Source organism: Phyllostomus discolor, chromosome X (genome assembly GCF_004126475.2).
Source record: "Phyllostomus discolor isolate MPI-MPIP mPhyDis1 chromosome X, mPhyDis1.pri.v3, whole genome shotgun sequence".
Classification (NCBI taxonomy): Eukaryota; Metazoa; Chordata; class Mammalia; order Chiroptera; family Phyllostomidae; genus Phyllostomus; species Phyllostomus discolor.
In genome coordinates this window covers 28,431,499-28,459,254 of record NC_050198.1, presented here as the reverse complement: position 1 = coordinate 28,459,254, position 27,756 = coordinate 28,431,499, and the positions used below count along the sequence as shown (strand labels likewise).

Here is a 27,756-nt window from a genome sequence, read left to right as displayed (position 1 = left end):
AATTTTGATGTCCATAGCCTGTTTTGTAGTTATTTGCATGCAGTCTAATCTCCCTTACTTGACTGTACAATTCTTAAAGCTGAAGAGTTTGACTTATTAAGTATTGTACCCCCCACATAGAGCTTTGTAGTTAGCAAGCGCTCTGTAACTGGGTTGGTCTGTATTACTTTGGTTTTGATAAAGGAATCTTTCCATATGAAGTATCCATTTTGTGATCTCAGCTGTTGATGCACTTGTGGGATGTAAGTAATATGCTTTGAAAGCAAAAAGATAATCTAACATACTGGGTATCTAATTAGTAATTACTAGAATTATAGAGTAGATTATTTCTATTGGAGAACATAAAGGACATCTTTTTTTTTTTGGACAAAGATAAAGTCACTCCCTTTCTCAAAATATAAAGAAATAGCTTTAGTTCCTCTTAGCATCCACAACATTGTCTTGGTTATTTTGGTGTTTGGAAGGCAACATAGTCCTCGTTTACAAATTTTACTTGAGCCATTTGTGCTGTTACTTGTACACTGCCAACTTTGTGTGAGCACCTTCACCACAGAATACTCTAGACTGATTAAATTGCCATACAAGAGGCACATCTGGCTGTGTCCTCAGAGACTCCTTAACTGTAGAGGCTATACTACAGAGTTTCCCATGAGAGTCTTATGATGCAATTTCTCTCTCTTTTCTTAGTTATGCTTACTAAATGCTTATAAATTTTATGAATCTCATCAAAGAACAGCTTTTTAATTTTTCTCTATTGATTTCCCACAATTATATTGATTTCTTTTCTAATTTTCATAATTATGGTTACTCTGAGTTTAATGAGTTCTTTTTTCTGAAATAAATGCTTACATTATTTGATTATAGATCTTTTTTTATTTAAAATGTATTTATTTTTGAGTGCATACAATCAGAAATTTATTTTTTATTGTTTTTCTAGTACAGTTGTCTCCATTTCCTTCCCACAACTCCCCCTAACCCCAGCCATCCTTACCTCCTACCCTCAATCCTACCCCACTTTGGCTTTGTCATGTGTCCTTTTTATATGGTCCTTGATGACCCTTCCCTATTTACCCCCCGTTATCCCCTCCCACCACCCCTCTGGTTACTGTCAGTTTGTTCTTTATTTCAATGTCTCTGGTTATATTTTACTTGTTTGTTTTGTTGATTAGGTTCTACTTATAGGTGAGATCATATGGTATTTGTCTTTCACCACCTGGCTTATTTCACTTAGCATACTGCTCTCCAGATCCATCCATGCTGTCAAAAAGGGTAGGAGTTCCTTCTTTCTTTCTGCTGCATAGAATTCCATTGCATAAATATACCATAGTTTTTTGATGCACTCATTTATTGATGGGAATTTAGGTTGCTCCAACATTTGGCTAATGTAAATTGTGCTGCTATGAACATTGGAGTGCATAGTTTCTTTTGAATTGGGGTTTGAGGGGATTCTTAGGGTATAATCCCAGCAGTGGAATTGCTGGGTCAAAAGGCAGTTCCATTTTTAGTTTTCTGAGGAAATTCCATACTGTTTTCCACAGAGGCTGCACCAGCCTGCATTCCCACCAGCAATTTCCTAGGGTTCCCTTTTCTGTACAACCTTGCCAGCACTTGTTGTTTGCTGATGTTTATGATGGCCACTTTGACTGGTGTGAAGTGGTATCTTGTGGTTTTAATTTATATCTCTCTGATGGCTAGTGATGCTGGGCATCCTTTCATATGTCTCTGGGCCCTCTCTGTGTCTTCCTTGGAGAAGTGTCTGTTCAGGTTTTTTGCCCATTAAAAAATGATTCTATTTATCTCTAGAGAGAGGAGAAGGGAGGGAGAGAAACATCAATGTGTGGTTGCCTCTCACTTGCCCCACCACTGGGGACCTGGCCTGCAGCCCAGGCATGTGTCCCAATCAGGAATCAAATCAGTGACCCTTTGGTTCACAGGCCAGTGCTCAATCCACTCAGCCACAGCAGCCAGGGCCCTCTGCCCATTTTTTAATTGGGTTGTTTGTCTTTCTGGAGTGGACTCATGTGAGTTCTTTATATTTTTTGGAGATCAAACCCTTGTCTGAGGTATCACTTGCAAAAATATTTTCCCATATAGTTGGTACCCTTTTCATTTTGTTGATGTTTTATTTAGCCATGCAGAAGCTTTTTATTTTGATGAAGTCCTACTTGTTTATTCTTTCCTTTATGTCCCTTGCTCTAGGGGACATATCTGTGAAAATGTTGGTGTGTGGAATATCTTGAGATTTTCTTCCCTATGTTCTCCTCTAGGACTTTTATGGTGTAATGAGTTATATTTAAGTCTTTTATCCATCTTTGAGTTTATTTAACATAAAGGTCATTTTACCTAAGCTCCTTTTTCTCCTGACACTTTCAGGTAGAATCCAGCTGTTTAACATACATACTATCTCAAAACGATGGCATGAAGTTGTTTTTTACCTCAGTTCTCATGTTATTCTCTGTGAATACATGTATAATAGTTGGTAAGTTTCATATATATATATATATATATATATATATTACCAAATATAGTTCCTTTATATTTTATATTGTAGGTGTCTTTCTTTTACATCTTTAATATTGAATATTTGAATATGTAGTTTTTTCTATTCAGTTTGTGAAGCTCCATGATTAGCAGGGTGATTTCTTTTGGATAGGGTGACCCCTTTGTTCTAGTCCTAATTAGTTTTCCAGGAAGTCTGATTTTAAGCAGTGGGTCTGGACTTCTTCTTTTAGTAATATCAAGTGTTTTTTAATTGCATTGCTCAATATATTCCATAGGGGTGTAAAAAGACTATTTTAGATGTGGTTTTGACAGTATTTTTAAGCTTCTAGCTTTGCATCCTACACTGGCTTATATATTATTCAGTATTTTTATACATTCATTTTCTCTTCAAAGCCCTGTTATATATACATCATTTTCTTAATCCTTTAAATGCTGCTGCAGTGTTCTGTGGTTAGCAAATACTGATTTTCTAATTTTGGCTGAAAGGTTATCCAGCAGATAGAGTTTAAGTGGTTTGCACCAGCCTTATGGTTAATTAGTGATAAAGCTAAAAGAAAACTATTCAAGCATTCTAGCAACATCTTTTCCCATTTTATGCAGTACAAAATTAGATCTTAAGCAGGTAAGTAAAAATAAATTCATTGAATGCTTATGCTGTCCATATAGGTTAGATTTAGTCATGAAAATTTGAGTATAAACTATAAATAGATTTATGATGCTAATGTACTTATAATGCAAAAAATTACTTGGAAGTCATCTTTGTATAATTTGTATTTGTTGCCATGCATTTATTCAACTTACCTTATTGACCATCTCTTATGTTCAACAAGTGAATGAGATTCAAATTTGTATAAATTGAATTTTCTTAAAATAAGATATGCCTATTTAAAGACAGAATCCTTAGGAACATAAATTTATCAAAAAAAGAGAAGTGAGAGAAAAAATGAGAATTTGGAGTAAGATTGTAACTTGAGTATTGATATTTAGACAAACCTCATCACCTTCACAATCCCAATTAAAATGACTGCAAAATTTTAAAATATGGAGAAACCATATTAGTTAGTGTTGGAGTCCAGGAGTTCCATTTGCATGCTGTAAATTTTGAAGGATTTCCACTAGATACAGTGCAGATGGGATTATATTAAAGAAGTATACCAAAACCAATTTTCAATTTCACTTCTTAAGAAAGTGACAAGAATTGAGTTGGGGGTTAGCATAATCTGCAGAGGCTTCCACTTAGCTTACTTTCACAGCTATTGATGGATTAAGAGTGTTACTGGGAAGTGCAGGATAAGTCACACTGAGGGAAAAGCAGGCCCTGCATTAAGGCATTTCTCTGATATGACAGGCATGCACATAAAGGAATAGCTACACACGTTCTATTCCTGGCTGGAGTGGCAGTCAGGTCAATTTATAAAATGCTTACATGGAAAATTTGAAGTTTTTCTTGTAGGGAACTATCCAAGGCCCCAGCTTCCCCCTTACTTTTCTTAACATACTGTATGTGAATTTCTATCAATCAGCCTCCCACTGAGAGGAGAAATCAGAACATTACAATAGATGGTGAAGAAAGGGAAGGGAACTTACTCTTTTGTGGGGAAAACACCAGCCTGGATAGGTTGCTCTTTGTTCAAGAATGAACAAAGAAACCCAACATAAAGTTTCTGAAAAGACTGCAACATAAATGGAGAACATAATATTTAAGAGGCAGAGGAAGAAAAAAACCCATTTACTTCAAAAATATGTTTTCTACAGGAAAATGAATGTTTTAAAAATATTTTATTTTTAGAGGGCTAGTGAGGAAGAGAAGGAGAAAAATATTGATGTGGGAGAGAAACATTGGTTGATTGCCTCTCATACACCTGGACTGAGGACTGAACCTGCAATGCAGGCATGTGCCCTGACTAGGAATTGAACTGGTGGCCTTTTGCTTTGTAGGATGACACCCAACCAAGTGAGCCACACCCATCTATCAGAGCAAAATGAATATTTCTGTTAAGTTTGTTTTGTGCTTTCTATTGAGTGCAAGGAAGTAACAAAACAAAGTAAGCAGTTAAAGCAGACTCTGAAGTGAAGGCTGGAAGGAGAAAATGTAACAAGAGAATACATTTAAAATATTGCTGAGGTTGTTCATGTGGGAAGCAAGTGGAAGAAGATGGTGCTCACCAACTTTTTACCTGTACCTACTCATCTATCTCAGGACCAGCTTGACGCTGAAGAAAAGGCAAGATCCCAGAGATCGTGACAGACCTCACTGTTCTCCTTCCAAAAAGAACCTCCCTCATACAGGTACTGGAAAGGCTGGATACCTTGGTTATTAGAAGATTTTGGAGATGGAGGTACTTTTTCAGAGATTATGTGGCCCACTGGATGTGGAATGAAAGAAAACAATGTCAAATGTACTGGCTATTCAGGTAGATGCTGAAGGAAAAATTAAATACAGTTGCTTGACAAGGATAGTGAAAAGACAAGGTCATTTACAGCAAGTACAATGACCTGTTTCCCAAGGAAGTCATGAATGCAGATGACCCAGACCTGCAAAGACTTGATAAAGAAGCTATTAAAGAGATAACAGAAAAGGCAAGGGTTGCCTTAGAAAAAATATGTATCACAGAAGGTTGCTGTGGCCATGCCTGTTTGAGCAGCTGATAAACCAGCTCCTGCCCAGTATATCCAATATTCACCATTTCAAGAACAGGAAATGACTTTCGACTCTGGAGCAAAACAGAGGGTTATTCAGGTGGTGGAAATGCATTGGTTGATTGCCTCTCATACACCTGGACTGAGGACTGAACCTGCAATGCAGGCATGTGCCCTGACCAGGAATTGAACTGGTGGCCTTTTGCTTTGTAGGATGACACAAAGATTATGGAATATTCAAGGTTCAAGATTAATAAGAAATTTCCTTGGGTACCACCTTCTCCTCCTTCACCTATCATTCATTCATTCTAGCCAAAAGATGACTGTGAAGAAACAACAAAAATGGAAAATTCCTCCTTATATTTAAAACTGGAAAATTGCAAAGGGTTATACAATTCCATTAGACAAACACTGGGCTGCTGATAGAAGAGGAGTGCAGACAGCTCACATAAATGAAAATTTTGCCAAGCTGACTGAAGCCCTCTACAATGCTGACTAGGAGGCTCATGCAGCTGTGAAAATGTGTGCTCAAGTAGAGAGAAAGATGGCTCAAAAAGAAAAGGAAAAACAAGAAGAGAAACTTAAGGGAAATGGCCCAGAATGCCAGGGAGAGAAGAGCTGGGATCAAAACCCATGTGGGAAAAGAGATTGGGAGGCACATGAGAGGGATGAAATCTGGCATGACAGGCAAGAAGAGACAAGGCAGCTCCTGACAAGAGGTTGAAACTTCAGAGAAATGAAAATCTAGATATCAGTGAGTTCATTGCTCTTGGTGTGCCCAATCCTTGGACTTCCAATGAAGTTCAATATGACTAAAGGCTGTTCAACCAAGCCAAGTATGGACAGTGGTTTTGCAGGTGGCAAAGATGAAATCTACAATGTTTATGATGAAGCCTGGAGAGACAGTAAAGAGGTAGCCTAGAATATCTATAGGCCCAGTAAAAATCTGAACAGAGACATGCCTGGTGATGATCTAGAAGCCAGAATAAAGATCAACAGATTTGTTCCCAGTAAGGAGTTTTCTGGTTCAGATCACAGGCAAGGAGGTCAAGAAGGACCCATTCAGTTTGAGGAAGATCCTTTTGGTTGGATGAGCTTTTAGAAGAAGCCAACATCATAGTGGCTCTGTCTAAAAGATCCACAGATAGCAGTCACTCCAAGGAACATCAGCATGAATGCAAGAAGAGGAGGAAGGAGTAGATACACCACTCTTCAAAGTGAATGGACTATTATCCATAATCCTAATGATGCAAGTAATATGGGGGAACACTTTATAAATGGGCCAGATAAAAACCAAATCTGGGTGTCAGACCCCCAGCATTATTTTTCATTATGGGGGGAAGGGGAGATGGAAAATTCTACTTGGAACTATTTAGTTTTTTTTTTTAAGAGTGGGCTGTGTTTGTGCTTCTACCACCTTTTGGAATTTATAGAACATACTGCCTCACAGAAGAAACTAAGACCATTTCCTTTTGTTTAACATTAGTATTTTGAGTTTAATATTTTATATAAGAATGAGAAAAGTTATCCCAACCACAGTGAGTAGCAGGATGTTCACATATTGGAACTGTCCCACCAAATGATGTTTGCCCCTGTTGTGCTCTGTTTTAATTTGGAATAGGAAAAAGAAACACTTGCTTGGTGCATCTATTTGTTTGAAATAAAAACATTTAGATAAAAAAATGTTGCTGGATGAGATTGTAGGTCAAAGGCAAAGGTAGCTCGAGGAAGAAGGCAGAAATATGAGGAAACTTAAAAAATGCATTATATGTAGTAAAGAAAAAACTGAAACTGGAGAAATTGGGATGAGTGATGGAAAAGGTAAACTTAAGAAATTCCCCCAAAATACAGAGGAAAAAGTTAGATGTTTGAGCAGTGAGACAGATATGGAAAGGTTGGACAGAGAGTGGTGTTCTTATATAGAGACAATTGTTCCTAAAGAGTTAGAAATTAGGTTAAAAACAACTGAATCAACTAAGCATACCATAAGAACATAATAAAAATAAAACTGACTTTCTCCACTATAAAAAGATATAGATCTGCAGATGGAATGCTTGTTATGTACCGGAGATAATAACAAAAGATTAATGATTAGATGTATCCTTGCAATTTTATGTTAATTTCAAGGATAAAGCAAAGAATTCACCATGCATTCTGACAGAAAAATAGTTTAACCCCAAAGAAGGAGAAGTTGACATCATATTGTCTGCATTATTGAATGCCAGAAGACAATGAAGCAGTGTCTATTGCTTTTAGGAAAAAATGTTTGTGGCCCATAAATTCTAGACTTAGCTAAAGTGTTATTCATTAGTGAAAGCAGCATAAAGATGTTCTCAGATACATAATTCCTCACAAATATACCATGCACATATTTTTTTCTAAGAAAAATGTTTGAGGATGTACTCCAGCCAATTATAAAGCAAATTAAACAGTTCAACCATGGGAAAGTCATGAAATAAAAGGATTAGTGATAAGCAATGGAAACAAACTTATAAGTAACTATGAAATAAACTTTAAATTTAAAGTTCAAAACAGAATGTAAACATCTGAAATATTTATGGGAAGACAAAATAATAATACAATGAATCCCAAATGCAAGATAGGGATATAAAAAGGAAAAGTATATTACTTTTCTCTATTTAGGTAAGTTTCAGTATGTATTACCTTTTAGAATTAATACTTGAACTGACAATTCTTTAAAAATGAAAAATAACAATCAAGAGAGAAAAGTTTATCCTTTTTTCAAAGATTATTTATTTTTAGAGAGAGCAGAAGGGAGGAAGAAAGAGAGAGAGAGAAACATCAGTGTGTGGTTGCCTCTTGGTGCCCCAACCAGGGACCTGGCCCACAATCCAGGCATGTGCCCTGACCAGGGATGGAACTGGCGACCCTTTGGTTTGCAGGCTGGCGCTGAATCCACTGAGCCACCAGCCAGGGCAAAAAATTTATGTTTATATTACCTTTTTCTGTAAATGTTCTTTAACTCTGCTTAATAAACATATATGCTTTGTATATTTAACTATGTTTTTAAAAAATGATTGTAAATGAAACTATATCAGAACATGAACATTGTATATAGACTGGTGATGGGATTTTGTGGTATGTTAATCTTCAGTAAATATGGGTGTGAAAGCATATGCATTTTTTAAAAGTATATATAATTTGGTATAGCTAAATAATCACTATCACATTAGGAAAGATTAAGAAAATAGGGGGTTCTAGGTAGTAGAAATACTCTGTACTTCTTTCTGTTCCTATTTTTGTATCTTTGTAATGCATATGCATTATTTTTACAGTGGTAAACTTTATTAAAATAAAATTCCTATAGATACAGCAAAGTTACAGGCAAATTTATGGCATTAAATGCTTTATTCTTTTCCTATCCCAAATAAAAACAAACTAAGCATTTAACTTAAGGCATTAGAAAAAGCACACACACTAAAAGACATCTGAGAACTGAAGGAGAAAAATCATAAACTTAAAAGCAGAATTTTATAAATCGGTAAACAGAATAAATTTGAACAAGTCTAAGAGTTAATTCTTTGAAACAAACAGAATTAAACTTGTAGCTTTTTGATAAGGAAAGCAAACAAAAATACACAAAATAATATATTTAAATTACAAATTCAGAGAGTAAAATGTACAGCTTATGCTAATATGAAGTGAATATTATAGTAAATATTAATTAGCAAAATTGACTAAAACAATGCTGGTATTGGCCAATAATATTAGAGGAAGTGCCAAAGAGCTATTCCTACTGTTAAAGTGATTGTCTCTAAGTAGTGGGATTATAGACTATTTCTCCACTTTTTGCTCTTTAGTAGTCTCAAAAAATCTACAATAAACAAGTACTAATTTTTACAACAGGTATGAATAAAACCAACTGAAAACACCAGGATCCCCCAGCTGCTAAAACAAAGTAGGCAGTTTGTTCCTTTTTAGCTGTAAAGGTAGAAATAGCTGCCTTTCTAAAATTTAAGTCAAGCAAACTATTCATGTGCAGTGGAAAGACTGCCAAGGTTCAGAGAGTCAGTTAATGGGCTTAAGAGGCCTTGTGACTCCAGACTGACTGATGGTCCAGGGACCACTAACAGCAAATTGAATTTCTAGATCAACAGCTGCCTTCATGGCCTTCTGATACCTCCAGAACAGGAGAGTAGAAACACCAAGTACCACACAAAGCACTTTCTCCATATAAAAAGGCAATCTTATTTTTGGAAATGAAAATAACTTTAATTATGTATATATCCTCTTTATCTTGTTGAAAGTGTTCTTACAAACGCAACGGTTTGTGCACACCCATTTTTAAAATTCCTACTTGGTAATGTCACTTTGCTAGGACCAGAAAAATGACATTTTTTCCCCCAGGGATCTTATGTAGTTAGAAAGGTAAGTGAAACAGGATATTAGAGCATGACGAGTGGAGATACGTACAAACTATAAGGGCATTGTAACAGTGAGAGTGTGACTGAGGTAGCATTTCCTAAGTTTATGTTCCCAAAGAACTTGAACTCATTGAATTGTACCTCAAATTAAACACATTAATCTAAAAGTAACTTTGAGAAATAACATTTAGGTGTTTGTGGCTCACATGAACATATCAAAGGACATACAAGATCCTGAGATTTAAAACAAAATCTGTGGAACTTTGTACAACTCAGTATTTCCTGAAAATATGTGTCCATGGAAACTTCTTTTCTGTAATCCTTTATGAAAAGCTAAGGGCTCCTATGGATTGAGGGACACACTTTGAGCAATGTCTATTGAAAGTATACATTAAATGGAAAAAAAAAACCTTAATTAGGAACATTGACTTAGTTTTTGAAGGTTTTTGTCTGTCTTCAAAGAATAGAATCAAATCACATCTTTAACACTGTATCAACTTCTTTTGCTGTATTAAAGGGAAGTGAAACACTCCAGTTAGAAAGTCTTCTCGAAAGACTAGTTTCTAAACAGAGAGGAGAATCTATGATATACTCAGTGTTATTTATAGGGAATATGAACTGTCAAGTCACTGGTAGAGCTTGACCTTATTTATTTATTTTATTATGGGTGACATCTAATATAGGTGGCCTTTAATTGTTGCTTTGCCTTTTGAATTAAAGAAGGGTGCTAGAAATATGATGGCTTATTTTTCTGTTCTCTCCTAATATCTTCCCCATTTCAAATATTGTCATTAACTCCCAGGTGTTAATGAAGTCTGTTATTCATTCATCTTAATTAAAGAAGCCTTTGCTGACTGCTCTGTTTCAGGCATTATTCTTACATTGGGTTATATACGTGCAGTATGAATGAGACTGACAAGATTGTAAACTTAAAATCTAGTGGGGAAGATAACAAATGAACATATAAATTAACAACACAATCTTAAACAGTGCTAAGTGCTATAATTAAATCAAAACAATAGGCCAAGGATTTTTTCCTCCCAGGTGAGAGGAACCCTATAGATTGCTGGCCAGGGAGGGCTTCTCTGTGAAGGGGAATTCTGAGCTGAGAACCAAGTGGTAAGGAGCCAGCTGATTTTTCTGGATGCAGATAAAAGGGCACAAAGGAAACTAGAGACATCTGTAGTATTTTGGGCCTATCTTCATTTATTCATTTTTTTTTAGTGTAAAAGAGATTTTACATTAAGAAAATGATATTTCTCAGCCAATAATGGGACTTCTGGATTTAGGTGTGTGCTCTGGCTGGCAAAGTTAAATTTTGTAGCTCAAATATTTTCCTTAAAATGTGGATTCATTTTAATTTCTCAGAAAGAACAGCTGTTTGGCAAGTGGAGAGCTGAAGCTCTTCTCTGTTTCTGTCCTGTTGATGCTTTTGAAACTCTTCTGGAGAACAGGATTCCTAAATGGCACATATTTGGGAATTCAGTTCAGATTCAAAACTCATCTCCTGCCCTGGCTGGTGTGGCTCAGTTGACTGAGCACCTGCCTGCAAACCAAACGGTTGCTGGCTCCATATCCAGTCAGGGCATATGCCTGGATTATAGGCCAGGTCCCCAGTAGGGGGAACATGAGAGGCCACAACACATAGTTGTTTCCCTCTCTCTTTCTCCCTTCCTTCCCCTCTCTCTAAAAATAAATAAAATCTTAAAAAAACCCTCATCTTCTCAGTGCTGTTCTAAAATTGAACTGGTTTGGCCCCCATCATTCTAACCTCCTCTATAGCCTTTCTTGGCATATTATGACTATTAACTGACTAATTTTAATCTAAATCAATGTCCTTTTAGATTAAATGCCAGTGCTTGTTTATCTGTAGAAATAAGAAACTACAAATTAAACAGCCACTGAATTTATGAATTTAACAACAACCCATATGGATTGTAGAATTCCTATGACAAATACATTTAGGGAATAAACAGAACAAATCACCTAGCTCAGTTTCAAAATTCAACACTCCTTGCTTTCTTTTAAAAGACAAGTAGGACAGTAATCTTATTTACCAACTGCTCAGAAACCTAGGCTGCAGAGAACAGCAATTTGGATTAGCAAACTCATACCCAGTGGAATTCTTACTTTTTTACTGATTATGCTGGCACAGTCTGGCTAGGAGGAAAAACCCTGATAAAATCAAGGGAAGATCCCCTTACCCTTCCTCCCATCCCATTGTACCATAACATACCAGACAGAAGCACAGAAGTCTTCTGAAGAGGTTTTGAGCAAAACATCCTATCCTGGTTTTTGCTGTGCCAGTGGGTTTGCTGAACACTTCCTTCACTTGGGACACAGGCAGAGTTCAAAGCAAGTCTATGTTGTAACTCCAAATATATCCTTGCCCTGGGGCACAGGAAGAGTTCAAAGCAAGTCTTACAATGTCAACCTAGAGAGACAATGTCTCTCTGTTTTTTTTTTTGGTTTTTTTTTTTTTTAGAAAACTTCTGACTGCCCTCTCTGCTTAAACATTGTAGAGAAGACTAGTGTTCTTACACAAGGTGGCTAAGGTGTGGTAGAGTGGCTGATCTTTGATTGTGGCAATCTCTTGAATTGTATGCAGGGCCAGGCCTGGGTGGGCATACTGGCAAGGGCTTTTGGGAATCCCATAAGGAAGGAAATAGGGAATGTCAGTTTCCATGACAACTCGCTCTAGTAGGATCTTTTTCAGAACATCCCGGGCCTGCCAGGCAGAAGTGCAAGTCAGGACTGCTGTGAAGCCCACAAACATGCTGGGAAAGTACTCCAAAAGGGGTTCAATGACTTGATAACAGCTAGTGAAGCAATGCCTGTGGATCTGGTAGTTAGGGGGCACACATTTTTTCATGATGTCCAGCAGATCTTTGTCAGCTTCTTGGCAGTGGATCACCAGTGGTTTCTTTAGAGACACAGCCAGCTGTAGCTGTCTCTCAAATATCTTGTGCTGCTGTGGGATAGGTGTACTGCACTTATAAAAGTAATCCAAGCCTATTTCTCCAAAAGCTATAGCCTTGGGATACTGTAAGGCTTTCAAAATCTTTCTTTCTTGATATTCATTGTAGTAATGTACAAAATGGGGGAGACAGCCAAAGGCTCCCCAAACCATATCCTCTTTCAACAGCTTTTCCCATACACCATCCTTCATTGTGCAAGGATCACAGAAATTAGAGATACAGCCCTGAAATTCCTTAGGTAAGGAATGGCTATACATTTTTCTGAACTTGGTAAAGGTCCCTTTGAAAGACAATTTGGAATGGAGCATGTCCAAGTGACAATGGGTATCAATGAAACCCTTCTTCAGGCTTTGTTCCCAGTGGCTCCTTGGCAGGGAATTAGATGCATATCCTTCCCAAGGACGTGATGTTGTCTCCTCTTGAGATGTTCTTTTCTCCCTTGCCATGGCTTCTGAAATTCTGGGAAAATGAAGTGAACAAGAATTCTGGGAAAGACCTTTGTTTGCTGCCTTCAGATCTCTGGACCAGTTTTTGGGAGTGTACTGTAGAGCTGGAGGAATAACTACTCAAGAAGCTCCAGCTTCTCTTCCCAGCCTGGGATGTATTGTTGTTGCTGCTGCCCATGGAAAGAGAGTGAAAAGGCATAGGACAGTTGGTCCAGTAGCTGACATTGTCATGTGAAGGACCACTGTACAAAGGAGGCTGGTACGTGACATGGTCAGTGGTGAAGGATGAAGGCTTTAAAATTCTTGGGAGACTCAATGAGTCTGGCTCCTCCTGAGAGAATCTGAATGCAGAAATCTTAACCACATTAGAGCAGTCATTTCCCGAAGAGGGGTGCTTACTCAACACACCCCTTTCTTCATGCTTTTGGTTTTCTGAATAAGAGTCACATTTGCCTTGAAATTTTAGGGTGGGAGAGCCTTTTTCAAAGATGACTGCTTTTGAGTCATCAAGTGGCTTCTCACTGGGTTTCTCCTGAGGATCTACAAGTATTTTTCTGTCATAGAAGTTGCTGATATTTGGCAGAACTTTTTCCTTCACCCTGACCTCTGGGGCTGACACTTTTTTTTTCTGGGTAACAGAAAAGGTGACAGCACTAGCTGGTCTTTCTCCAGGATTGGGATGCTCACTAGCACTCGGTTTTATAGTAGCAGCAGCCTCCTCCTTTCCTTTTGGCATTGATTTCACCAAGGTGCTATGGATAGCTAACCCATAGGTGACTGAAGAGCCTTGGTCTTTCTTTCTACTTTCATTTCTTTGGACCTTGTTTGTTTCCTCACTGTTACCATTTTGAGCCTCGGTTTTGGCTACAAATTTAGAGTTCATGGATTATGGGAACTGTATTTGGAATTAATTTGTAAGCTGTATGCATCCTTTAGAGAAGCCATTTCTAGAAAGGGGCTGGCGGAGTTTGTAGGGGACAGCACCGAAAGGATTTCAAAGACAAAAGGAATCCAGAGTGCTCTGAATCAGGCAGTCTTTGGGTGCTGCTTCATCTGCACCTGGGCCCGAGGAATTGGAGGCAAAGGAATTTCCCTGGTGGGATAAACCCTAGAAAACCTTTGGGCTTTCAGACACTCAGGGATGCTGGCTTCTCCTGAATGTGATTCAGAGCTATGAGGTGGCCAGCTACAAAGGGCCACATCACTGGGCTCCTAGAGGCATTTGCATTTGCTTGGGGACCCTACCTCTGTACCACTCCTGTGGTGTTTGACTTTGTGATGCTCCAAAGGCCTAAAGATTGGCCCCCTTTCTTTCACTTGTCTGTCATAGTTCTCACTTTTCCAGAGATATCAAAGACCCTGCACTGAGTTTGTGATTCAGTGCTTTCAAGAAGTTGCAAGGTTGGAAGATTTACTGAAGGCTCAGTCTGACATCCAAGTCTATGGCGTACTTCCAATATTACTTAGCACTTTTTTGTCCAAAGCTATTACGGTATATCAGAGTACTTCCAGGTATTAAGGCATTTCTGGATGGGTAGGGGTGAGATTATAAAGCTTTTCCACGTGGTTTAGCATAGAAGGTCTTTGTGAGATTTCAAAGCTCTTGTAAAGACTACAGGTAGTCTAGAGACCATACACAGAGCACCCTGGAGCTGGACATCTAGCATAGAGGCCACGGAGGTTGTACAGGAAGGCAGAGCCAAATCCAGTTCCAGAGCAGAGATGGGAGAGTGCAGGGAACAGCTATCCCTACCCACTAGTCCTCTCTACGTGAAGCACTTCCTTCAACCAAATGGGGTTGTGGGTAGGGGTGGCTATCCTGGTGGCAGGAGGGCGGAGGGCAGGGCCAAATCCAGTTCCAGAGCCGAGGTGGGAGGGTACAAGGCACAGTTCCCCCAACCCACCAGTCCTCTCTACATGAAGCACTTCCTTCAACTGAATAGGGTGTGGGTATGGGTGGCTATTGAGGTGGCAGGAGGGCGGAGTGGTGGAGGGCGGAGCAGAGGGCAGGGCTGGAGTGGCATGGTGGAGGGCTGGGGGTGGGTGGAAGGTGGAGGAAAGAGGGTTGAGGGGGTGTGGATGGTGGTGAGGGGATGGGCAGGGGGTGGGCAGAGGGCTGATGGGGTGCGGGGGTTTGGGCTGAGGGCTGGGGTCTTGGGATGTGGAATGCGGAAGGGAGAGATGCAGTGAGGAGCCCTGTATAAGGAGCTTTTGCATCTCAGGTCAGTCTATCCTTGGAGCTGCCATCATTGTTTGTCGTTTGTTCCCTTTTCCCTATCTTGTTTTCTGAAAATGTATTTACAGTTTTTAAAACAATTTAAATATACATGCTTTCAAAATGTAGTATGATACTGTTTTCAGTCCTGGTTTTTTTCACTCAATATTTCTACATATCCTAAATATTTTTCTTATTGCCACATAGTTTTTAAAAAAACATCACTCTACTGTCTTCATCATAATCCAGGAGTACATAGATGTGCCATAATTCACCAAATTATTTTGAAAAACTTTTTTAAGTTCTTTCACTTGAGGTTTTTCTCTAATGAAAGAAAATGCTGCAAAGTGCATCTTTGCACATGTTTATCCATGTTTTGGGATTTTTGTTTGGGGTATTTGGCCAGAAATGGAGTTCCTGAGAAGTGTAGGAAAGTTAAAATGTCTCCTGATAAAACCACTTTTCCCCTGAAATATTGTAGTAATTTAACATCCCATCCATGATGAATAATCCTATGAGGTCCATTTAATAAGAGAAACAAACAAAACCAGTGACTCACCGTTATTTTAACTTGTACTTACTTGGTAATTTTTTAGAGTGAATACTTTCCTTTTATTTATGGACATGCTCCTGAATTTTAAGTTCTTTTTCATGCCTTTTTTTAGGATGTTTTAAAAGCTAATTTTAAAAAAATAATAAAATGAATTAAACATGCCATATTTTCTAAAATTTTATTAGTATTTTTAACAAACAAAAATTCAACTAAATAAACTTAAAGATCTAGTTGTCTTTATTGAACAAGTCATGAATTGGAAAGCATCCCACCTACTAAATAGGCACTCCAAGAAGTACAAAATAGAAGGTTTTTATAGGCAGAAACTAAGCAGGACAAAGTTATTACATAAAAAAAGAAAGGATTGTTTTAGACAAGGTGACCTGCCTTTGGAGGATGGTGGTGGGAGTCTAATTAGGCATATTACCTCACTGGTGTTAGTCAGAAAATTTTAGACTGATTGGTTTAAGGTCACCTTCCTGGGAGGGGCTGAAACTGAAATTAAGTCCTACTGTCTTGGAGGCACGCGACTCCATGTTGGCTTATTGTTTCTTCTGCTTCACAGAATGTTTTCCCAAGTCTAGAATAATCATCCTTTCAAGGCTTTGACACATTTATAATTGTATTTTTGGAGGGTAAAAGGGGTTGATATGGTATATTTAATAATTCACCTGGTGTTTATCTTGGCTTATAATTTATTTTAGGTAGGGATATACATTGACCCTTTTCCACCTTAGTATGTTTTTCACTTATTGATATGTGACTTCTCTTTCATCAGGTATTGAATTCTTATATGTAATAGAGTCTGTTTTCAGACCTTCTAGTCTTTTCCACATAGTAGTATGTCTCTTGTTACTCTGGTACAGCACTATTTTAATAATTGAACCATTATATAATAGTAAGCTATGAAGTCTGGGACAGTTAGGTCTCCTATATTACCCTTAATTTTCATAATTATGTCTAAAACCCTGACATTTTTATTTTATCAGAGGAACTTAGAGTTATTCTTTTTTTTCAATTCCCTCCAACATAGCAATGAAATATCCATTTGAAATATGGTATTTTAGTCTGCTTACTTGAAATATAATTTATTTATCCTGTTAGTCGAGTTCTTATCTATCTCCTAGTAAATATTTTTAGAGTTTTATCAGGGTCACAGAGTTTTCATTAGAACTAATTTTAAGTGCTTTATAATATTTATTCTACTGTGAACATGATTTTTCCTCTCACTGTATTTTAAGTGAGTTATTGCTAGTACATAAAAATATTTTTGATTCACTTGTGGTTATGCTGAAATCTTTTATTTTTTCTTTGTTTTCAACCTTTGCCTATGCCATTATTTATTTTATATGCTTTTAGTGATACTTTTGTTTCTCTATTATGAATATTTTCACTTCATACCTTCTTATATTGTCTAGAACTCCTAAAACAATATTAAATAAAGATGTTGGTAGGAGCATTTTTGTTCTACTCCTGATTGTGTAGACAAATTATTTAATTAAGTATAATGCTGAAATTTAGACTGTTTTAAAGCACACGCTTTTTAATCTTGTAAAGGAATTACTCTTAAAATATTGGTGGTAGGAAATGGTATGAGATTATATATTTGCTCTTATTTCTTAATTTGTAAATATCTTTTTTTAAATTTTATTTTAATCATTATTCAAGTACAGTTTTCTCCCTTTTACTCCCATTCCAGCCCACCCATCCATCCCTCCCCACTTCCCTCCCATTACCACCCTCCCCTTAGTTTTTGTCCATGTGTCCTTTAAGTTTGTTCCCGTGAACCCTTCCCAATGTCCCCTGAAATTCCCTCTACTCTCCCCTGTGGTCACTGTCAGCCTGTCCTCTATTTCAGTGTCTTTGGTTATATTTTGCTTGCTTCTTTGTTTTGTTGTTTAGGTTCCTGTTAAAGGTGAGATCATATGGTATTTGTCTTTCACTGCCTGGCTTGTTTCGCTTAGCAAAATGTTTTCCAGCTCCATCCATGCCGTTGCAAAGGGTAGGAGCTCCTTCTTTCTTTCTGTTGCATAGAATTCTATTGTGTAAATATACCATAGTGTTTTGATCCATTCATTTACAGATGGGCATCTAGGTTGCTGCCAGTACTTAGCTATTGTAAATTGTGCTGCTATGAACATCGGGGTGCATAGGTTCTTTTGAATTGGTGTTTTACTGTTCTTAGGATATTGTCCCAGCAGTGGAATTTCTGGGTCAAAACGCAGATCCATTTTTAGTTTTCTGAGGAAGTTCCAAACTGCTTTCCATAGTGGTTGTACCAGACTGCAGTCCCACCAACAGTGCACTAGAGTCCCCTTTTCACCACAACCTCTCCAACACTTGTTGTTTGTTGCTTTGTTTATGATGGCCATTCTGACTGGTGTGAAGTGGTATCTCATTGTGGTTTTAATTTGCATCTCTCTGATAGCTAGTGATATTGAATATCATTTCATGTGTCTTTGGATCCTCTGTATGTCCTCCTTGGAGAAGTGTCTGTTCAAGTCCTTTGCCCATTTTTTAATTGGGTTGCTTGTCTTCTCAGAGTGGAGTCATTTAAGTTGTTTATATGTTTTGGAGATTAAACCCTTGTCTGAGGTATCATTGGCAAACATGTTTTCCCATACAGTTGGTTCTCTTTTAATTTTGATACTGTTTTCTTTAGCTGTGCAGAAGCCTTTTATTTTGATGAGGTCCCATTTGTTTATTCTTTCCTTTATGTCCCTTGCCCTAGGGAACATGTCAGTAAAAAAGTTTCTGTGTGAAATATCTGAGATTTTCCTACCTACATTCTCCTCTAGGACTTTATGATGTCACGGTTTATATTTAAGTCTTTTATCCACCTTGAATTTATTTTTGTATATGGTGTAAGTTGGTGCGCGAGTTTCATTTTTTTTGCACGTGGCTGTCCAGTTCTCCCAACACCATTTGTTGAAGAGGCTACTTTTACTCCATTTTATGTTGCTGCCTCCTTTGTCAAATATTAATTGATCATAGAGACTTGGGTTTATTTCTGGGATCTCCGTTCTGTTCTATTGGTCCATGTGCCTGTTTTTATGCAAGTACAAGGCTGTTTTGATTACAGTGGCCTTGTAGTATAGTTTTGTGTCAGGTATTGTGATCCCTCTTCTTTCTCAGAATTACAGCAGCTATTCAGGGTCATTTATGGTTCCATATAAATTTTTGAAGTGTTTGTTCTATGTCTGTGAAATAAGCCATTGGTACTTGAATAGGTATTGCATTGAATGTGTAAATTGCTTTGGGTAGTATGGACATTTTGATGATATTAATTCTTCCAATCCATGAGCATGGTATATGTTTGTGTCTTCCATTTATTTGTGTCTTCCTTGATTTCTTTCCTCAGTGTTACGTAGTTTTCTGAATACAGGTGTTTTACCTCTTTTGTTAGGTTTATTCCTAGGTATTTTATTTATTTATTTTTTTTTGGTATTTCAAATGGGATTTTTTTTCTTGATTTCTGCTTCTGCTGTTTCATTGTTGGTGTACAAAAATGCCTTTGTTTCTGGAAATTGACTTTGTATCCTGCTGTTTTGCCAAATTCACATATTAGGTCCATCAGTTTTTTGCCTGAGTGTAAAGGATTTTCTATGTACACTATCATGTCATCTGCAAACAGTGACAATTTTGTTTCCTCCTTTCCGATTTGGATGCCTTTTATTTCTTTTTCTTGTCTGATTGCTGTGGCTAAAACTTCCAGTACTATATTGAATAGAAGTGGTGAAAGTGGACAGCCTTGTGATGTTCCTGATCTTAGTGGAAAAGCTTTTAATTTTTGCCCATTGAGTATGATGTTGGCTGTAGGTCTCTCATATATGGCCTTTATTATGTTGAGGAATCATCCTTCTATTCCCACTTTGCTGAGTGTTTTTATCATATATGGGTGATGTACCTTATCAAATGCTTTTTCTGCATCTATTGATATGATCATGTGGTTTTTGTCTTTGCTTTTGTTTATGTGATGTATTACATTTACTGATTTGCGAATATTGTACCATCCTTGCATACCTGGAATGAATCCCACTTGGTCATGGTGTATGATCTTTTTAATGTATTGTTGGATGTGGTTTGCCAGTATTTTGTTGAGAATTTTAGCGTCAATGTTCCTAAGTGCTATTGGCCTCAAGATTTCTTTCTTTGTTCTGTCTTTATCTGGTTTTGGAATTAGTATGATATGGCTTCATACAAAGAGTTTGGGAATCTTCCATCTTTTTGGATTTTTTGGAATAGTCTGTGAAGGATAGGGGTTAGCTCTTCCTTAAATGCATTGTAGAATTCGCCTGTGAAACCATCTGTTTTTCACAAGGGCTTTTGTTGTATGTTGGGAGGTTTTTGATTACTGCTTCAATTTCTTTTGCTGTTATTGGTTTGTTCAGGCTTTCTGCTTCTTTTTCATTGAGTTTTGGAAGATTATATTTTTCTAGAAATTTGTCCATTTCACCTAGGGTTTCAAATTTCTTGGCATACAGTTCTTCATAGTAATTTCTTACAGTCCTTTGTATTTCTGTCCTGTCAGTTGTAATCTCTCCTCTTTCATTTCTGATTGTATTTATTTGGGTCTTCTGTCTTTTTTCCTTTCTTTTTTTTTGAAACATGCTTGTTTTTTTCCAAATAATGCTTCTCTGTTTTATTTTTTAAGATTTTATTTATTTATTTTTAGAGAGGGAAGGGAGGGAGAAAGAGAGATAGAAACATCAATGTGCGGCTGCTGGCGGCTGTAGCCTGCAACCCAGGCATGTGCCCTGACTGGGAATCGAACCTGCGATGCTTTGGTTTGCAGCCCATGCTCAATCCACTGAGCTACGCCAGGGAAGGCTTCTTTTTTTCTTGATGAGTCTGCTTAAAGGCTTGTCGATTTTGTTTATCTTTTCAAAGAACCAGTTCTTGGATTCATTGATCCTTAGAACTGTCTTTTAGTCTCTATGTCATTTAATTCTGCTCAGATCTTGGTTATTCTGTTCCTTCTACTTGCTCTGGGCTGTTCGTTGTTGTTCCTCGAGTTCTTGTAGACGTAGGGTAGGTTTTTGTTTGAAATATTTCTATCTTTTTCTGGGTATGCCTTTATTACTATGAACTTCCCTCTCAGGACTGACTGCCTTGGCTGTGTCCCATAAGTTTTGGGTTGTTGTGAGTTCATTCTCATTTGTTTCCAGAAACCTTTTGATTTCTTCCCTAATTTCATTCTTGACCCATTCATTGTTTAATAGTATGCTATTTAATCTCCATGATTTTGAGTGTTTTGGGTTTTTTTTTTCCTGGAGGTTGGTTTCTAGCTTCAGTCCCTTGTGATCTGAGAAAATGCTTGCTATGATTTTAATTTTCTTGAAATTCTTGAGGCTTGTTTTGTGTCCTATCATGTGGTCTATCATTGAAAATGTTCTGTGTACATTTGAAAAGAATGAGTATTTAGCTTCTCTGGGATGGAGGGCTCTGTATATATCAGTAAAGCCCATTTCATCTAGGGCATTGTTCAATGCCATAATATCTTTGTTGATATTTTGTTTGTGAGATCTGTCCATTTTTGACAGTGGGGTGTTAAAATCCCCCACTATAATTGTGTTGCTGTCCATGTCTTTCTTGAAGTCCTCTAAGATTTTCTTCATGTATTTGGGTGCTCCTATGTTGGGTGCATATATATTTACAGTATTTATGTGTTCTTGGTGGATTCTTCCCTTGAGTATTATGAAGTGACCTTCTGGGTCTCTCTTTATGGCCCTTTTTTGGAAGTCTATTTTGTCAGATATGAGTATTGCTACCCCAGCTTTTTTTTCCTGTCCATTTGCTTGGAAAATTTGTTTCTAGCCCTTCACTTTCAGCCTGTGCAGGTCTTTTATCCTGAGGTGGGTCTCTTGTAGGCAGCATATATGTGGGTCATGTTTTCTTATCCATTCAGCTATTCTATGTCTTTTGATTGGAGCATTTAATCCATTTACGTTTAAGGTTATTATTGATAGGTACTTATTCATTGCCTTTTATGTACGTGTGATCCTCTCTCTCTCTCTCTTTTCCTTTCTGTCCTTAAAGCAGTTCCTTTAGCATCTCTTGAAGAGCTGGTTTCGTGGAGGTGTATTTTTTTAGATTTCATTTGTCTGGGAAGCTTCTTATTTGGCCTTCTATCTTGAATGAGAGCCTTGTTGGTTAAAGTAGCCTTGGTTGCAGACCTCTGGTTCTCATTACTTGGAATATTTCTTGCCATTCTCTTTTGGCTTGGAGTGTTTCCATTGAGAAGTCAGCTGTTAGCCTTATTGCGGCTCCCTTGTATGTTACTTCCTGTTTCTCCCTTGCTGCCTTTATTATTCTCTCTTTGTCTTGAAATTTTGCCATTTTAATTATGATGTGTCTTAAGGTGGGCTTCTTTGGGTTCCTCTTGATTGGAACTCTCTGTGTTTTCTGGATTTGTGTGACTTTTTCTCTCATCAAATTACAGAAGTTTTCCATCATGACTTTTTCAAATAGGTTTTCTATCCCTTGCTCTTCTTCTTCTCATTCTGGTATCCCTATTATACAGATATTATTACATTTCATATTGTCTTGCAGTTCTCTTAATCCCTCTTCATTGTTTCTGAGCCTCTTTTCCTTTTATTGCTCTTTCTGTGTGTTTTCTTTTCTACTTTGTTCTCCAATTCGCTAATCTGGTCTTCTACTTCATCAGTCCTGTTTTTCATTCCTTTTATTGTGTTCTTCAGTTCAGAAATTGTATTCTTCATTTCCTCTTGGCCCTTGTTGATAGTTTCTATTCCTTTTTCATGTTGATATAGTTTTCAGTGAGATCGTTGTAACTTCCCTGTAGTTTCTGGTGGCTCATTGTGAGTTCATTGAGCTTGCTGATAATCATTGTTTTGAATCAATATCTGATAGTTGAGTTGCCTCTGTTTTGCTTATCATTTTTTCTGAGGACTTCTCCTTTCCCTTCATTTGGGGATTGTTTCTTTGTCTTTTCATTGTTCATGAGATTCATCTTGTGAGCCCCTGTTTCTTAAATTCATCTCTTCTGGTTCCCTGTGGTTATGGTGTGAACTTCTGTGGTAGAATACCTGTGAGATTCAGTGGTGCAGTCTCCTTCATGTATCCTGCTGTTCACAGCTTCCTCCTACTCTTTTTTGTGATTAGTTGAAGGAGTAAGGCAAAATGGTTTAAGACAGGAAGACAGTATTCTGTGATATTCACAGTAGCAGCCAGTAGAGAAGAGATGGGAGATCCTTTGGCTACATATAGTGTTAACTGTGATCTTCCACCCCACTAGCCATGTTTTAGAAAGGATGGGAAGAAGGTAAGACTCTTATTGGGGAGGAAAGGATTGTTAGTTGGATCTAGAAAGCTGTGGCCCTGGCTGGCATAGCTCAGTGGATTGAGCGCGGGCTGGGAACCAAAGTGTCTCAGGTTCAATTCCCAGCCAGGGTACATGCCTGAGTTGCAGGCCATAACCCCCAGCAATGGCACATTGATGTTTCTCTCTCTCTCTCTCTCTCCCTCCCTTCCCTCTCTAAAAATAAATAAAAATCTTAAAAAAAAAAGAAAGCTGTGAGGCTGTGGAAGGTCAAATTCTGAGATAGGGTGGGAATAAAGAATAGTAAATAGGAATAGTGTGTAAAAGAACAGAGACAACCCCCACAATAATAGAGTTCAGGTGATTGCAAAGTGGGCTGAGATCTGGGAGGGGTGTTGTGTAGTATTTACAACTGTATGAACTAGGTCTTATTTACAGTTATATTAAAGCAACAATCATGTAGCAGAATCTATGAGATGTAGATAACAAGAATAAAGAGTATAGAACCTTGAGAGGTGTACTAATGGAACACAAATGAAGGACAATAAATTATCAACACACTGTGAATGAGATAACAGGGGGAACCTATCAAATGGCAGTATAACCAGCCAAGCAGAGAAGATTACAAAGAAAGAAAAATAATACCAAAATACTATTAAAATAAATAATGTCAGAAAAGTGAGAAAAAGATAATACAAATTTACAGTGACTGGCAGGCTTAAAAAAAGGGAAAAAAGCAGAATATGGAATGCAGGACAGATACATTTGGAGTGGAAGGAATAACACTAGGATTAAAGGAAGAGAAACATAAGGAATTGAGAGATATAAAAATAATAAGACTTAAAAAATAAAAAGTCACTTAAAAAACAAGATAAAATCAAACAATCAAACAACATCAGCAGTCAAACAAACAAACAAAAAACGCCTTTTTTGGTTTCTAACTGGTCAAACCGGTTTTTCTGGTCTTGCTGGCTTCAGCAGGCTGAGGAGCTTTTGGAATGCTTTTCACTCTTTCCAGTCAGAACTCAGTCCGTCTCTCACATAGTGTCCCCAAGGCTAGCAGCAGGCTCTCCCCAGAGCCGACCAGATGCCTTCCAGCAGGACCCTGGGTGTGAGTACGGGTGCTCCCAAGCACGCTTTCCAGAGCTCACTGCTGTGGTCTCCCAGGCTCCAGGGTCCCACAGAGTGCCTGTGTCTTTTCTGGGTTCATGGTGTAAGCTCCCGGATCGAAAGTGGTCCCGCCCTTCCCCCAGTTTCCCCACTGCAGGCTCCAGGAACCCTCGAAGCACTGCATCTTTTCCAGGTTCATAGTGTGAGAGTTGGAATCCCAAAGGGGCGAAGGGGCATATGCTCCCCCAAGTTCACCACTGCAGGCTCCAGAAACCCTGAGAACACCCATGCCCTTTTCTCATTCAGGGCTATGGGGTATGGGTCTTCCACAGAACCACACTCTCACCAGTTTGGGGGCGCAGGCACACGGCCAGGCAACCCTTGGTTGTGCAGGCTGGGGGTACTCACCCTTCCCAGGGCTATGCGTGGGTGCTCACAGCCCCTGTGTGACTGTCTCCCAGTCTCACTCCTGTCTCTGTGCCTTCAAGCAACAAGGCCTTCCATGGTGCTGCTCAATCCTTGTTGTCCAGGGAGGGAGCGATGACTCTGCTCTCCCGGGTGCCCTAAGGCAGACCCAGGAGCACTGGGCCTGGGGGCTGCAAACTCCCTGGTCCCTGGGCTGATCCCTGGGTCTTTATTATCCTGAAGCAGTCTCCTTACTGTCTGGTTTTTCAATGTCTGCTATAATTTTTGATGTCCTGTTTTCATAAATGTTGCGATATCCTAGGCCCCTTGCTCTGTTCCTCCTCAGATCTGCAAGTTTCTCTCCCCTGCATAGAGGAAGGGGATTATGCTCCCTCCAACAAAGCCACCATCTTCTCAACCCCTTAATTTGTAAATATCTTTACATCTACGAGGGAAATGCTGCTTTTTGTGTATTTATGTGGTTTGTAACCATTATGGACTATTGAATTCTGTTTTCTTGTATTTTAGTTAGAATTGTCGCTCTATAAATCTTAAGTAGTGAAATTGCTCTGAAGCAGTAGTTTTCCACCTTGGCTTATACATTGTAATCACCTGGGGAACTTTAAAAATCACTGATGCCTGGGCCCACTCTAAGATATTCTGATTTCATTGTCTGTGTGTGTGCTTGTGTACATGTTTGTGTCTGTGTGTCTGTTCCAAGCATCAGTTTAAAAAGCTCTCCAAGTGATTCCAATGTGCATCCAGGGTGAGAATTACTGCTCCACAGTTCACGTTTTTCTTATGGTAAGTCTATAAAGCATCATAATTCACCTTTGTGGCCTTTTGTCATTTTTGGTATCCTGGGGAAGTTACATGAGTATAATATTGTGGTAATTTTCTGTGTTTTTTTGAACATTCAAAAGAATCCATTAGTGAATCATCTTAGTTGTAGCCTTTGCCAGGGCAATATTTTTGGTAATTTTTTCACTTATCTGGTTACTAGTTTATGCATATGTTTTTTAAAGTATATTTTATTGATTATACTATTACAGTTGTTCCACTTTTTTCCTCTTCTTTATCCCCCTCTGCCAGTAGGTACCTCCTCTCCCTCCAGCATTCCCCCCTTAGTTCATGTCCATGGGCCGTACATATAAGTTCTTTGGCTTCTACATTTCCTATACTATTCTTAACCTCCCCTTGTTTTCTACCTACCAATTATGCTTCTTATTTCCTGCACCTTTTCCCCTTTTCTCCCCCTTTCACCTCTCCGCTGATAACCCTCCATTTGATCTACATTCCTGTTCAGTTATTTGCTTAGTTTTTTTTTTTACATTCAGTTATTGATAGCTGTGAATTTGTTGTCATTTTACTGTTCATACTTTTGATCTTTTTCTTAGATAGGTCTCTTTAATATTTCATATAAGGGCTTGGTGATGATGAGCTCCTTTAACTTGACCTTATCTGAGAATCATTTTATCTGCCCTTCCATTCTAAATGAAAGCTTTGCTGGCTAGAGTCATCTTGCATGTAGGTCCTTGCCTTTCATGACTTTGACTACTGTACCATGTATAAGGCATGCATTTTTGCCCAACTTTTTGAGGGAAAAATAAGGATGTGCATTATACATGGGTAATACAGTACTAATTGTGTACCTATATAAACATTTTAAATTGTTTTATTTATGCTTATATGCTAAAAGTGTAACCCTAGAAAGCAATAACGATATCTGTATGCAAAATAATACCCAGGAATATGATAATCAGTTTTTTAAGTATAAATAAGTAACAAGTGAATTAAAAATTAAAATGAAAGATTTTTTTTTCCTGAAAGTTTGGGCCAAAAATGTAGGTGTGCACTATACGTGGGGATGCATTATATATAGCAAAAGATGGTACTGGTTTCCAGCCCCTTCTTGTACATCTTTAAATTTTATTAGGTTCAGTACTTTTTGTGTTTTTAAACTTATTCTCAGCACAGTAATTGTGTAAAACAAAATTCATTTTATACTGTAAAAAAGAAAAGAAAGCATTTATTTGGACAAAAAGAGCTGAAGCCTGGGAGACACACGTTTACATAGCAACCTGATTTGTGTTCCACTGAGACAAAGGCCACCTTTTATAGTGAAAGTTGCTGCCTTGTATAGAGAAAATTCCCATCCAAGTTTCCAATTTGATCTGTTTTATGCAAGTTGGGGCAGGTCTCAGTCCATTGGTCGAAAGATGAAACCAGGAACTTCTTTGCAGTGGTTGACTCAAAGGGTGCAAGCATGCAGGGGCATAGTACAGGAGGCTGAAATCTCAGTCTGTATCTTTTCCTGAAATGCAGAATGCACCAGAGGCCTCTGTCAGCAATGGCTGCTGGACTCTGGTTATGAATTTGGTTCCAGTTAACCAAGAGAAGTCCATTTTGAGAGACATACAATGCTTGGCAAAAGTAGGCTTACAGTTGTGAGTACATGAAACATAATTTTTGTATTATTATTTATTAATTATTGTATTATTTTCCATGTGAACAACTGTAAACCTATTTTTGCCCCACCCTGTATTTCATCTTGGGATTCACAATTATTGATTAGGAGTGACGATTTTTGTTTATAGCTATGAAGTACATTTAGAGTTGTATTAGTTTGTGATCAACTACTATAACTTGCATAATTTCTGTATTTTAAATTTATTAGAGTTCTTAAAAAGTAGCCTACATAGGGGAGGAAAATATTTTTCCGTTTACTCTTTTAGGTTCTTGGCTCAGGTACCCTTGTAATAAAGGACAGATTAACAGGAAGAAAACACATTCAATAATAATGTATGTCTCCTGTGTACATGGGAGAGACTTAGGAAAACTGAGTAATTCCCAGAAATGGTACAAACCAACACCTTAAATGTCATCTCTAGCTAAAGACAGAAGATGTGGTAGGAAGGGGAAGGCTAGTTATGGGAGGTTATCAGAAAAGGCACAGTAAACAAGGGTATGGTTGTTACATAGATTTAAGTCCTAGCTTCTGCATTGATAAGAGTTTCTAAAGACTTAGAGTCATCCTTCTCTTCCTGGTACAGAGAGGAGGACAACCTTACAAATGGAGATTTCCCTTATAAATATAATTGTCTCTTACAAAAGGGTAATTTTTACTCAGTTGTCACAGTTTCTCCTGTGTCTGCAGTTTCTTAAAAATAACTAGCCGAAAATAATTCTTGTTATTCTATGCCAAATAGGCATATTTAGAGATGACAGATTCTGCTCCCC

At 38.0% G+C, this 27,756-nt stretch overlaps 2 protein-coding genes and 1 pseudogene across 3 annotated transcripts in view; 2 read left to right on the top strand and 1 right to left on the bottom strand.

Annotated features, from left to right (window-relative positions):
* Positions 1 to 27,756, top strand: part of EFHC2 (EF-hand domain containing 2) — a 257,879-nt gene that overhangs the window by 50,568 nt on the left and 179,555 nt on the right. The gene's annotated exons all lie outside the window — the stretch shown is intronic.
* Positions 4,516 to 7,207, top strand: LOC114505427 (annotated as a pseudogene).
* On the bottom strand, positions 11,120 to 14,146 carry LOC114505428 (putative deoxyribonuclease TATDN2). Its single transcript, XM_036016316.1, is given in 3 exon segments — positions 11,120 to 13,035; positions 13,037 to 13,836; positions 13,839 to 14,146. Coding segments are annotated over 3 exon segments (1,857 nt in total). The 5' UTR covers positions 13,897 to 14,146; the 3' UTR covers positions 11,120 to 12,036.